The sequence below is a fragment of the Protopterus annectens genome, chromosome 12.part0 (assembly GCF_019279795.1).
Source record: "Protopterus annectens isolate FY-2018-M chromosome 12.part0, PAN1.0, whole genome shotgun sequence".
NCBI lineage: Eukaryota > Metazoa > Chordata > Ceratodontiformes > Protopteridae > Protopterus > Protopterus annectens.
The window spans coordinates 397,848,091-397,862,511 of NC_056746.1; the positions used below are offsets into that span (position 1 = coordinate 397,848,091).

Here is a 14,421-nt window from a genome sequence, read left to right on the forward strand (position 1 = left end):
TACTTTCCTGTAATGAATAACTGTCCCAAGAAAAGGCAGTGGCCTAGGTCCTGGAATGCCCAAATTTTTAAATACTCCATATGGCCACGTCTCATATCTGTGAAGAGACATAAAAGAAAGGCTTATTAAAAAAGTAAATTGGAAATGAAAAAATGTGATGTTATAAAACTTTTTTATTTATTTACTTATACACTTTTATAACCAGGCTGGCCACAATAGTGGATCAATTTAAAAAGAAAACTCTATTTGTAACAGTAACCTTCTAATCCAGATACTAAGAGTCCTCATAACATCTCCACTTGGCTCATAACTGCCTGACAACAAATGTTTGTAACAGACAGCTCAAATATCCAAATGCTCTTAAGACGTACTGGAGCTTAAGTTACAAGAAATTACGCAAATGAAAAGCCCCCCCAGACGCACGCACATACACCTTATTTTATTTATTCTCATTCCAAGTTTGCTACATCTCTGAGAAGGATCACTGACAAGCAATGATTTGTCTTGCTCATTATCTGGAAGGCTGTGAGATCGCTGCAAGTTCATTATAATACCACTCAAGATTTAAGGCATTGCTCCAGTGTGAAACAAGCAACAGCATTTGACCAACAGCTACGTTCAGCTACTGTGCAAAATCAAATGGGATACAAGCGCATGTGATCTGAACAACCAACTTTTCTAAAATGAGCCACACAGCAATGGCAAACATCTTTTATTTACAGAGGTGGCAAATTACAGGTATATATTCTTGCAAAATGTGTGCAACAAAATGAAATATAGATCATTTATGCTGATGTTTTTAAACCTGCAATAAAGATCAGATTTGAAAAGTTACATATAATTTAAATATGGTAATACATTTAAATCATACACCTACTTGTTTGTGCTGTTGTAAATGTTGCAGCTAGGAGTTACACCAGCTGTAGTGCAATTAACATGGCTGCAGAACATTTGCATAGCTGACATGCGTGAATGGGCGTTCCTTCGTTGAAGGTTGTGCATCAGGGCTGGTAACTCGGCACATAAAAATCAACTACCAATCATTAGCGGACCGGAGTTCCGCTGTGGCGACCCCTAACTGGGAAAAGCCGAAAAACACAACAACAACTTTAGAAAGAGCCAAGCAAGCAGAAGGAAATTGGAAGAAAGGAAAGACTGATACATAACAGGCAGACAGAGGCAGAGAAAGACCAAGGGGGATTATAGTCAGAAGCTTGGATCACATCTACTTGAACATGACAACTTAACTTGTCAATGGCTTATGTCACTGTCACTTGAGACTCATACAGATGAGATGCAATTGCTTTTGTGTGTCTCTGGAGTAAGAACTTTCATCTTGAGGGCTCCTTGAGAAACAACTAGAGAAGCTATACTCTAACTGCCAGTGACAGATCTTTCTCTGAAGTGCAATTACTTCAGTGAGAATAATGAAGCTGGTATGCAGAATGGCTAATGCTTTACAAAAAAAAATAATGATTTTCCTTTGCTGCCTTTGAGACTGAATGCAGGTGTTGAGTTTGTGTGTACCTAAGCATGTGCAGTCCAAGCATTTATAGCCAAGCTTTTGTGATATAACCTTGGTCGAACAACAAAGACAAAGAGAAAGGAGAGAGGTTAGGAAAGGAAAGAGAGGAGATAAAAGAAAGAATATGATGAGCATTAGGAATCAAGGTGTTAATATGTCGAAAGGGCCATGACGCATTTTCTACAGCTTTTATTCTACACTCGACTTAATGACAAGCTCTACCATTATGTATGTTGACTTCCTCAAAAAATAATAGCCAAGTTGTTACATACATGTAGGTAGAGGGATGAATGGACAGAGTCTATTATATTTTGATATAATGTATCTTGTACATATGAAATATATTTAGTTTAATGTATTTCATGACAGAATAAAAAAAATGAAAGGGTGGAAATCTCTACAGGAAAATCACCACTCTGTCCTTATAAGTCTGAATATTCAAATGCTATCACTATACGCATATGCACTATATATGTTAATGGTTTCCCTTGTTTCTCTTGTCCATAATATTTTCCTCCAGGTTTTAAAATCTATTGTTTAGACTTAGTAGTGGGAGACTGATCTATCTACCTAAACAGATTAGCCATATTAAATTATTTACCATTATGGAAAGGTTTCACTCAAGGTCTCCTAGTATTTTATTCTTTATAGCCCTTTAAAAGTGGATGTCACTAGCTACATTTAGTAAACGTTGCCTGACTCAGGCATAACAATAATAACCTCTTTGTTTACCTTGCATCTCTTTCCATCTCTTTCCATATATATCTTTATCTTTCTTCCTGTGTCACCCTCTAAACTCTCCCTGTTGTTGGGACAATTATTTGTCTGTTATGCTAAAGCAGTCTTCAGGGTTTCCTTTTTCCTTGGCTTGCAATATTCCAGTTAAGTTGTACCACTGTGAAATATTCTGTATAATACCAGTTTGTTTACACAGAAAACTGATGACCTTAGTAAATGGAAAGAGCCATACATGAAAAATTAACAGTTAACTCTCAGCAAAGCCGCTGTGACTGCTCATAAGTTCACAGGTTTATAGTTACTTACCAGGATAGCCTACTAAGTACCTATGAACCATGAAATTATAGAAGGATAGCTTAATAGGTACTTACTAAACTATTGATGCATGAAGATCTTTAGAAGCTTAGTCATACAGTTCCCTGATGTTTTTAGTCCTTATATTTTAAATATGAATAACCCATCAATGAGCAGAACATTTACATCTTGCCCCTATCCATGAGGGGCAACTGTAATAAAGCAGAGGGGAACTTGTGATTACCTATTTGTCCAGATTATATCTGAATAGTGTAAGAGAAGTACTTTGCCTTATGTGGAGAGGAAGACAATTCCAAAGAAATCGTATTCTCTGTGATAGATATAGATATACATATACATATATCTCCCTTTCACATGTTCTATTTATGTGGCAAAAGAGATTGAGATCTCTTGAGTGGATGTTTATGCCCCCATTAGGGAAAAGGTCTGTTCAGGTTCTGTATGCAAGGCAAAGATCACCCTTACTAGTCTATATTTCATCAATAAGAGGGACAAGGCTTTGAAATGTTCCAGATAATTTATATGACTTATGGTCTTGATTTTCTTAGTAAAAAAGCTTTGTGGGCATTCAAGTTATGACAAATGTCTGGACAGGTACAAATCAAAGGATACATTATACTCTGTGATCAACCTGATGAGTGCAGTATACAGTGAAACGATCACATCCCTGTACCTGGATACCATCCCCTTATTAATAAACTTTGCAATTAAATAGGACTTTCCTGCAGTAGTAGATACTTGGTGATCAATAAGCAGTTCATTGTCTAGAAAGTTTCCCAGGTCCCTAACTATGGGATCCATTTTCAAGGTTGCATTCCCAATATGATAGTTACAATGGACTTCTTGCTTGTCAAAAGATATTATATATTTCCTGGGATTTAGCTTTAGTCCATGCTTTTCAGACCAGCTATTGATTTGGGAAAGGCCCACATAGAGGAGTTTGGTGTCTTCTGGGTAGTTTATGATGGCACCAAGTTTACAGTTATCTGCAAACTTGATCAGCCATCAAGCCTTAGTAGTAGCTTTGACCTCTGAGAAGTAAATGCAAAAGAGGAGAGACCCAATGACTAACCCCTGGGGTACACCACTAGTGGCAGGTCTTTTGGAGGAGATAGAGCAGCCCTCTCTTATTTCCTGGGTTGTATTTGTCAACTAATTTGGTATCCAATGAGTTGCATATGGATTAACATAATTTAGCTATGGTAGTTTACCTATGATACAGAGTGTGGAATGGTGTAAAATGCCTTTGTGAGGTCTAGATATATGAAGTGTAGTGATCTTCTGTCATTTGTTGTTTCAATAGCCTTCTCAAAGAAGTCAGCCAGGTTAAGTAGTCAGGATCTGCCCTTGACAAATCCAGACTGGTTTGGGTCAAGAGTTTGTAAGTGACCTTTGTCCTTATTTATTAATTCTATATGATCTTTTCCATAGCCTTTTAGATGAGGCTGGCCAGACATATTGGCCTAAAATTCTCTGGGTTCATTGATGCCACACCTTTGTGCAAGGGAATGACAATTGTCCTCCATTTTTCTGGAGGCTGACATTGAATAGCTTCTGTTGGGGGTCTGACAGGTACTGTTTCAGGCTAGCCAATAAGCAACCTGGTATGTTATCTGATGGTAAGCATTGAAACCCTGCACTGAAGGGGTGCTATCAATGGTCTTGAACCAGGTCTCAGTGATGATGCATATACCAGTGTTTTCCACAATAAGAAGTGCTTTTAGGGAGTGGATTTTTTTGTTAAGGCACCCAACCTTGAGCAGTGATACCTTTGCATTATCTGGATTCTGTTTTGTTAGGTTGGAGGCTTTTAGGGACTGATATTGCCTAAAAAGGCACTATGGGTTAGACAAGGTTTTAGCCAATATATATACAAAAGTCTTATGGGAATAGGTGAAGGACATCCCTGGCAAGTCATTTATGGCTATCTACCATCCCCTCCCAGGCTGATATATGAATATTGGAGCCTTTTAAATAACACCAGAAGTTAAGCCAATTGTTGAAGTCAATCTTTTGTTCTTACTGCAGCACCATTCTTGGTGATGGTAAAATCCTGCTGAAGGCTAGGTTCATAATGGCCTTGAACACATATTCCAAGAGCTTCATCATGTGTCTCTTCATATACTCCAAGGACAACAAAACAATGTTCTGTGTCTCACCAAAGTCCAGTCAAATAAACCAAAATGAAAATCCAAAAACCAATGAGACTGGACACTGCTCGAAGACCAACTCCTTCTGTTTATTGAAATTAGATACACAAATGATGAGCGCTTTCGGGCCTCTGCCCTTCATCAGATAAAGCATCTCCCAAAAAAGTACAGTTTTGTACCTACCATAAATGTAGATGTTCGAGGATCTCCATTGCTGCAGTCCTTACATATGGGTACTCCGCTGTCCACAATCGGCCCGAATACCAAAGGGCTAGAACCGGCGTCGGTCATCGGCGCCCGAGACTGACATCAGTACGTGCCAGTACAAATGCGCATGACCGACGCCATAACCTCAGTCTTTCTTGCCTCAGACGTCAGAATGCAAAAAACACCACCCAAACCCCAACCTAAAAAGAAAAGGGGGGAAGGAGGAAGGGAAAATTGGACTGCAGCAATGGAGATCCTGGAACATCTACATTTATGGTAGGTACAAAACTGTACTATGTTCTTCGTCTCCCATTGCTGCAGTCCTTACATATGGGTAGAATCCCAGAGCAACGGAAAAAGGGAGGCTGGCCAACTAAATAGCATTAGGAGCTGCTAACGTGCCCTGTAAGATTGCAGTGACTAACCCAGCCTTAGTCGTAGAATAAAGAGGTAAATGATAATGCTTTGTAAAGGTATGTACAGAACTCCAAGTAGCTGCCTCTAGAATGTCTTTAGTAGCTACCCCTCTCAAAAAGCAGTAGAGGTGGCCGTAGCCCTAGTAGAATGAGGCCTGATCCCAACTGGAACATCCTTTCCATGATGAGAGTAACAAAAGCAATACAATGGCCAATCCACTTGGAAATAGTTTGTTTGAGACAGCCTTCCCTCGTGAAGTCAAAGCAAAGAAACAAATAATTGTTGAGATCTTCTGAACTCTTTGGTTCTGCTCAAATAATACCTTAACTGCCTATGTACATCCAAAGAATGCAAAACTTTTTCCCCTTCATTTTGGGGTTAGCATAAAAGTAGGCAAATGTATAGATTGGTTCAATGCCACATTAGAAATCACTTTAGGCAGAAAAGTAGGATTAGTGCAAGGAAACTCTGTCCTTGTGAAAAATCAGAAAAGGTTCCACTGCCATGAGGGCCTGTAATTCAGATACCCTTCTAGCAGAAGTAACAGCCAATAAAAAGCAGTCTTCCAAGACAACAACTTCAATTCAGCTGTAGCTGCAGGTTCAAAAGGAGGCAGAGTCAGCTTTTCCAAAACAAAATTAAGATCCCAGGTAGGAGTAGGAGCCCTCCGTGGGGGTCTTATATTCTTTGCCCCTCTAAGAAACTGTTTAACCAATGGATGTGAAAATAAAGGAGGGTCACAATCATAGTGAGCAGAAATAGCTGCAGCATGCACTTTTACAGAAGAGAAGGACAAACCCTTGTCCAATAAAATAGTCAAATATTGCAATGTACAACTCAAATTAGGCAATTTGACATCAAAGCCTTTAGCTGAACTCCAAAGAAAAAATCTCTTCCATTTATCAGCATAAACTTTTCGAGTACTAGGACTGGCTTCCAAAATAACATCCAAAACTTGTTGAGGGAGCTGAAGGCCCTCCTTCTCTAAAACAGAATGCCAGGCTGTCAGGTGTAGGGATTGCACCCTGACATTGAGAAAATGATTGTTTTCCTGAGACAATAAGTGAGGAATCTGTGGTAATGGCCAAGGTGTTCCATGAATTAAGCTCCTCAACAGAGGGTACCAATGCTGACGAGGCCAATCCGGTGCTATAAGGATCATGCAAGGCTTGTCCCTCCTGACTTTCAACAGCACCTTTGGAAGAAGAGGCAAAGGAGGAAAAGCATACACATGAAGGTTGCTCCAACTGAAGGATAGTGCATCTATTTTCCAGGCTTTTGGATGAAACAGCCTTGTGCAAAACAGTGGCAGTTGGAAATTCAGAGGAGAAGCGAACAGATCTATGTCTGGAGTTCCCCAAGCCATGGTCAACTGAAGAAATACCTGAGGGTCCAATTTCCATTCGTGAGGATCCACAATCTGTCTGCTCAGAACATCTGCTAAAGAATTTTGTGCTCCTGGCAGAAACTGTGCTCGAAGAGTGATGTGCAGATTCAAAGCAGTTTCCCATAACAGCATTGCTTGTCTGCAAAGAGGGTAAGAATGAGTTCCCCCCTGCTTGTTGATGTACCACATGACAGTCGTGTTGTCTGTTCGAATCAACACCAGTCCTGGTTGAAGTAGGCTCTTGAATCCTTCCAAAGCAAATTGAACTGCCAGCATCTCTTTCATGTTGATATGCAAGTGAAGTAGCTCTGGGGCCAAAGGTCTTGAATCCATTTTCCTCTGAAATGAGCTCCCAGGCTGACTCCGAGGTGTCTGTCGTCAATATCTGACTTGCCTCTGGTTGGGTCACAGAGAGCCCCTTGTTTAGGTGACATTCCTGAGCCCACCACAGAAATTCTTTCTGAATGCAAGGTAGAATCCGAATGACAGTGTCCAAATCGTGGCTGTGTTGAGTCCAAACGCTTTTGAGATACCATTGTAGCTTCCTCATATGCAGTTTGGCATTGGGAAGTACTAGAATGCAAGATGCCATGAACCCCAAGGCTTGAAGGACTGTCCTTGCAGTCAGCCTGGACATTACCGATAGCTGTTGGAAGTATAGGTGAAGATTTCTTTGTTTGTCCGGGGTAAGAAATGCCATCTGAGCAGCTGTATTCAGTCTTACACCCAGAAAACACATCTCTTGTGAGGGTACTAGACTGGACTTTATTTCGTTCACAGAATACCCTAGGCATCTTAAAACTGTCATTACATACTGCAGATGTTGAAGAAGTTCGTGCTTGCCTTGAGCCAGAATCAAACAATCGTCCAGATAAGGATAAATTTGAATTCCTGTTAGTCTGAGAAAAGCTATTACTGGAGCCAGGACTTTTGTGAATAACCTGGGCGCAGTAGACAAGCCAAAGGGCAATGCAGAGAACTGATAATGCAAATTCCCATTCCGAAACCTCAGGAATTTTCTGCAACTGGGCCTGATAGGAATGTGAAGATAGGCCTCCTTGAGATCCAGAGTCACCATCCAGTGATCTTTGCCCAGCATAGGTAACAGCTGTTGCAGTGTTAACATCTTGAATTTTGGAATTTCCAGAAAGGTGTTTAGAATGGACAAATCCAGAATTGGTCTCCAAGTATTTCCTTTCTTTGGTACTAAGAAAAGACGGGAATAAAACCCTGTGCCTCTTTCTGCAGAAGGTACTTCCTGTATTGCTCCCAACTGAAGCAGAGAAGAAATTTGTGTCTGTGCTTCCAGTCTTTGCTGATGAGGCACATCTGGCATACCTTTGAAAGGAGGGAATGTGTGAAAATAAAATTTGTAGCCTCGATTTATTATGTCCAATACCCATTTGTCTTGGGTAACCAAATGCCAATTCCTTGTGAAAAGTCCCAGTTTTCCTCCTAGAGGAGCTGCCAGCAAGGCAGAGTCTGGCAGCTGAAGACAGAGGTCATTGGGTCTGTTTCCGAAAGGACTGACCCCTGCCCTCCCCAGCAGAAGGGGTAGAAGAACTCAAAGACCTAGAAGTAACAGGGCCCTGAGAGGAAGCCCTACCTCTACCTTGCCTCGACCTGCCCCTAGATTGATAATCCGAAGAGGGGAAAGACCATCCCTTAGCAGGCCAATTCCTACTGAACTTAGGGGGCTGAACCTGTAAAAAGTCCTTAACTGTCTGCATAGACTTAGCTTTTTCCTCCATTTTTTTCAAAACTGATTCTACTGGAGGACCAAAAGAACATCAGATTGTAGAGGAGCATCCATAATTCGAGCCTTAACATGCTCTGACAAGGTCTGATCTTTAAGCCAGGCATGCCTGCGAACAACTGAACTAGTAGCAGCCACCCTGGAAGAAGCCTGTAAAGCATCAAAACCACACTGCAAAGAATGCTTACCAACTTGGTCTGAAGCATGCACTAAATCCTGAAGCTCCTTACATTCAATACCTTCAGCTAAAGCATCTACTTTACATTTCAATTGGCCCAGCAAATAATTTTGATACCTGAGCATATGAAACTGACAATTTAAAGCTCTCATAGCCAAAGTAGAAGAGGTATACAGTACTTTTACCCCACCTATCCAGGGCCCTAGCATCCTTGTCCAGAGGAACTGGATTCCTAACCATAGAAGCCCTAACACCTTTGGGGCCTTGAGTAATAGTTTCTGGATCAGCCCTAGGACTCTTATATAAGTACTTGTGAGCTTCCGGAACCCTATAGTATCTATCTGGTTTAACCGGGGTAGGAGGCAGAGAATCTGGGTTAAGGGCAGCCTCAGAAAATACATCCTGAACAACATCCAGTACAGGGGGAATAGCCAAGGGCCTATGCTGAGGCAAAAACAAGAATTCTCTTAGCCTTTTACGAGAATCAGAATAATCCTGGCCCTCCCATTTGAAATGTTCCCTCATGGAATGCAAAGTCTCAGAGAAAGAAAAATCTTCTGGAGGGGACGCAGAGGGAGTAGTGTCCTCAGCCTCCGAATCAGAATAGGGAGGGAAATCCTGAAGCTCTTCTACAGAGGAATCTGACTCATTGGAAGACTGAACCAAACCCTCCAACTCTGTCTCTACCCTGGGCCTCTTCAGGGGGCATAGAACCCCTAATTAAAGTAATCAAATCTTCAGCCATCTTTAACATGTGCTTCCTAGGAGCTGGACCCTGGGGACTAGCACCAGCAGGAGCAGACTTAGACTTAGAATGGGCTTTGCTTTGAGAAGGAGGAGGCCCAACTACCCTATGAGGGGAGGGAACCACTGACATCAGAGAAGCACCCTCAGCCTGGCCTAACACAGAAGCCACTTCCTGTAGTAACAAAGGCTCCCCTTGAGACTCAGGTAAACTTTCAGAAGGAGCCGCTGAAGTAGTCAGTGGTTCTACAGAACCGGCGTCCGGAGTGGACGACTCATCCTGTTTGGACCGCAAAGACTTTTCTTTGCGTTTCTTAGAAGAACCAGGCGTCGGAGAATCCGACGGCATGTTGTAATTACAACGTTTACCAAACACCAGCCTAGCACAGTCCAACCGGCGTTTAATAGCACGCTTGTTAAAAGTAGCACAAAGCGACACCCAACAACGCCGTGCTCAGGCCCCAAACAAGGAATGCAGAGTGAATGGTAATCCCTATGAGGAATCTGTTTCCCACAAGAAATACAGTTATTAACTTTTTCTGACATCCGTCAATACTGAGGCAAGAAAAAGACAAAAGTGTCCCCAACGGGGTACTTAGCCCAACTTGGTCTCCGGTCTGAAACTCGAAAACCGACAATTCCAGAACGCCGAACGGCACTTGCAAATGCTGCTTCTGCTTAGGACCACGCGGCAAGAAAGTCTGAGGTTATGGCGTCGGTCATGCGCATTTGTACTGGCACGTACTGATGTCAGTCTCGGGCGCCGATGACCGACGCCGGTTCTAGCCCTTTGGTATTCGGGCCGATTGTGGACAGCGGAGTACCCATATGTAAGGACTGCAGCAATGGGAGACGAAGAACATCCAACATTTTAAAACAAGCACAACCAATAAAAATCAGTAAAAATCAGTAAAAAACCCGCCTATTCTTAAGGGTGGGTCTCATAGGAATGACTTCATTAAGCCCAGGACTCCTGTGTGCCATAAGCTCAATTATCCATTTAGACTCAGCTAGCTCTGTTAACTGTTTAATGTCTCCCCCTCTTTTATTCAACTTCACATTCACTATCACTTTAAACTTGAAGCTATGTGTAAGATGAGCTGCCAAATGTCTATATAACGCATTGCGTGTATCCCCATTTCTAATTGCAGAGGTGCTGCAAGACCTAACTTTAAACATACAATTGGTCTTGCCCACATAAAAACTTGTGCAGGATTGACACTCTGCCAAGTAGACCACATCAGTGGTTCTGCATGTTGCTCTCCCTTTCAGATCAAACAGTCTGCCAGTAACTGGATGCACAAATACACCTACTATCTACATAAGCCGCCTTGCATAGCCCACATGGAAAAGTGCCCTGTTTAGTGATAGCCAGATTATCCATACTGGTCTTAGTCTTATCCCTACAAAGTAAATCTTTCAAGTTTTTATTTCTTTTATATCTAAAAACCGGTTTGTCACCTAGCATACCCTTCAAACTTACATCACTAGTCAAAATATTCCAATTCCCTCTGATCAGTGCACAAACATCACCTATATTGCTCCCATAAGTTAGTGTCAACCTGGATCCATGTCCACTGTCCCTATCATGTTGTGAGCCTGTGCCTGTGTCAATGGTTCTCAGCCATGGTTTATATCTGTCCTTCCTACAATTCCTACCAAACTCCATCCTGTTATTTACCAATTTCCTATCATAGCCCCTAGTATGAAAACAGTCAATCAGGGTCCCCAACTCTTGCTCGAAGCATGCATCGTCATCACTAATTCTAGAAATCCTGGCAACCTGTCCCTGCACTATATTGGGAAATATGTGTCGGTGCATGCTGTCGAAAGAGAGCAAGGTGTTCTTCCAGCAGCCTTTTCTATATAAACTGGATGAAAAACATTCTCTGTCAACTGTACCCTGACATCCAAAAGTCAATCTGTGGTGAGCTGTTAACCGTGAACCTCAAAAGAAGTGGTGGTATGTAGGTAGGAGACGAAATCAGCTAAAGAGTTGTCGTCCCCATTCCAAAGAATAAAAATATCGCCCACAAACGCTTATACATCTTGATATGACCTTTCCATGACATGTTATTCAACACCATACTCCTCTCCCAAAGGACAGGACAAGGTTGGCATAGGTATTGGCACAGGGGTGCCCATGGCTATCCCTGTGCCTGCCTATATGCTTGGTTCACACCTATAAAGACATTATTATTTAGTACCAAACCTAGCAAACCTCTTACGGTATCGATCTTAAACAAAGTGACGCCTAACTCCTGCAAAGCTCAGAAATGGCTCGTATCCCATAGTCATTACCTATAACAGTGAACAGATTCTGGATGTCCATAGTTACCATAAGTAACTCACTATCAGACTGTTCCAATTTATAGGCCCCTAAGCTTTTCAAAAGTGGCCTGTATCTGAAAGCACATTGTCCAACCTATCTAGGTACGGCCTTAACTCCGTCTCCAACCAAATCGAAATATTTTCCGTCACCCAACCTCTGCCAGACACAATAGGTCTGAGAGGTGGGTCAGTTTCTGATTTATGTATTTTTGGTAGAGCTTTGAATATAGGTGTCACTGGCTTCTCTATCATAAGAAATTTAAACAAATCTTCACTAATCAATTTACTGTCCAAAAACTGTCGTAAATTGCTGTGTACTCTCTCTATAATCCCTTTTACGCCTAAAGGATTAATTGGGGTATACGTATTAGCATTCTGTAACAGACCTAGCAATTTACTTTCATACAAGGTGGTATCCAATACCACTACGGCACCCCCCTTGTCAGCCATTTTGATAGTAATATCTGCATTACTCACAAGGTCATGTAAAGCTTGTCTCTGTGTGGGACTCAGATTATAAAACCTACCATGTGTCCCCTCCTGAAAATAACACATCAGATCTTGTTCACAAGCATTAATAAATAAATTCATAGCAGGTGAAAATGGGGGGACAAAACCACTGGGCTGCCTTAGCATGGTAACACCCGGGTTATCACCTCTGAGGTGTTGGTTTGTGATCCGAGTGACTATAGGACAGGTGCCAGACCGAAGGACACACATGGTCGTTTGAATTTTTTGGACAGACTGCCGGCTCCTGTCAAGAAGAAAGGGGCATGGAACCGCTCCCGCAGCGAGGACAGGGTATACAACAAGAGGAGGAAGCTGCTGCACTGACTGTTAAGCAAGATACTGGGATTGTTTTTAACCTTTCATCTTACAGATTGTCTGAAGATGAGTGTTTTGTTTTAAATAAAGGGCTGACTTTTGTGCCCAGTAGGGCTTGTGTATATAATGACATTATTATGGACCTCATGGTTTTTTGTCGTAGCTTAGTTTTGAAACAGATCTTTGGAGGTGATAACCCGGGTGTTACCATGCTAAGGCAGCCCAGTGGTTTTGTCCCCCCATTTTCACCTGCTATGAATTTATTTATTAATGCTTGTGAACAAGATCTGATGTGTTATTTTCAGGAGGGGACACATGGTAGGTTTTATAATCTGAGTCCCACACAGAGACAAGCTTTACATGACCTTGGGAATAATGCAGATATTACTATCAAAATGGCTGACAAGGGGGGTGCCGTAGTGGTATTGGATACCACCTTGTATGAAAGTAAATTGCTAGGTCTGTTACAGAATGCTAATACATATTCCCCAATTAATCCTTTAGGCGTAAAAGGGATTATAGAGAGAGTACACAGCAATTTACGACAGTTTTTGGACAGTAAATTGATTAGTGAAGATTTGTTTAAATTTCTTATGATAGAGAAGCCAGTGACACCTATATTCAAAGCTCTACCAAAAATACATAAATCAGAAACTGACCCACCTCTCAGACCTATTGTGTCTGGCAGAGGTTGGGTGACGGAAAATATTTCGATTTGGTTGGAGACGGAGTTAAGGCCGTACCTAGATAGGTTGGACAATGTGCTTTCAGATACAGGCCACTTTTTGAAAAGCTTAGGGGCCTATAAATTGGAACAGTCTGATAGTGAGTTACTTATGGTAACTATGGACATCCAGAATCTGTTCACTGTTATAGGTAATGACTATGGGATACGAGCCATTTCTGAGCTTTTGCAGGAGTTAGGCGTCACTGTTTAAGATCGATACCGTAAGAGGTTTGCTAGGTTTGGTACTAAATAATAATGTCTTTATAGGTGTGAACCAAGCATATAGGCAGGCACAGGGGATAGCCATGGGCACCCCCTGTGCCAACACCTATGCCAACCTTGTCCTGTCCTTTTGGGAGAGGAGTATGGTGTTGAATAACATGTCATGGAAAGGTCATATCAAGATGTATAAGCGTTTTGTGGACGATATTTTTATTCTTTGGAATGGGGACAACTCTTTAGCTGATTTCGTCTCCTACCTACATACCACCACTTCTTTTTTGAGGTTCACGGTTAACAGCTCACGCACACAGATTGACTTTTTGGATGTCAGGGTACAGTTGACAGAGAATGTTTTTCATCCAGTTTATATAGAAAAGGCTGCTGGAAGAACACCTTGCTCTCTTTCGACAGCATGCACCCTCGACACATATTTCCCAATATAGTGCAGGGACAGGTTGCCAGGATTTCTAGAATTAGTGATGACGATGCATGCTTCGAGCAAGAGTTGGGGACCCTGATTGACTGTTTTCATACTAGGGGCTATGATAGGAAATTGGTAAATAACAGGATGGAGTTTGGTAGGAATTGTAGGAAGGACAGATATAAACCATGGCTGAGAACTGTTGACACAGGCACAGGCTCACAACATGATAGGGACAGTGGACATGGATCCAGGTTGACACTAACTTATGGGAGCAATATAGGTGATGTTTGTGCACTGATCAGAGGGAATTGGAATATTTTGACTAGTGATGTAAGTTTGAAGGGTATGCTAGGTGACAAACCGGTTTTTAGATATAAAAGAAATAAAAACTTGAAAGATTTACTTTGTAGGGATAAGACTAAGACCAGTATGGATAATTTGGCTATCACTAAACAGGGAACTTTTCCATGTGGGC

The 14,421-nt window shown here is 41.7% G+C and overlaps 1 protein-coding gene across 1 annotated transcript in view; it reads right to left on the minus strand.

Moving 5' to 3' along the window:
- LOC122816597 (cytochrome P450 3A30-like) overlaps positions 1 to 14,421 on the minus strand; it is a 451,471-nt gene that overhangs the window by 391,565 nt on the left and 45,485 nt on the right. The window contains exon 2 of the mRNA XM_044089497.1: positions 4 to 97. Within this exon, the coding sequence (XP_043945432.1) occupies positions 4 to 97 (94 nt within the window). The remainder of the gene's footprint in view (positions 1 to 3; positions 98 to 14,421) is intronic.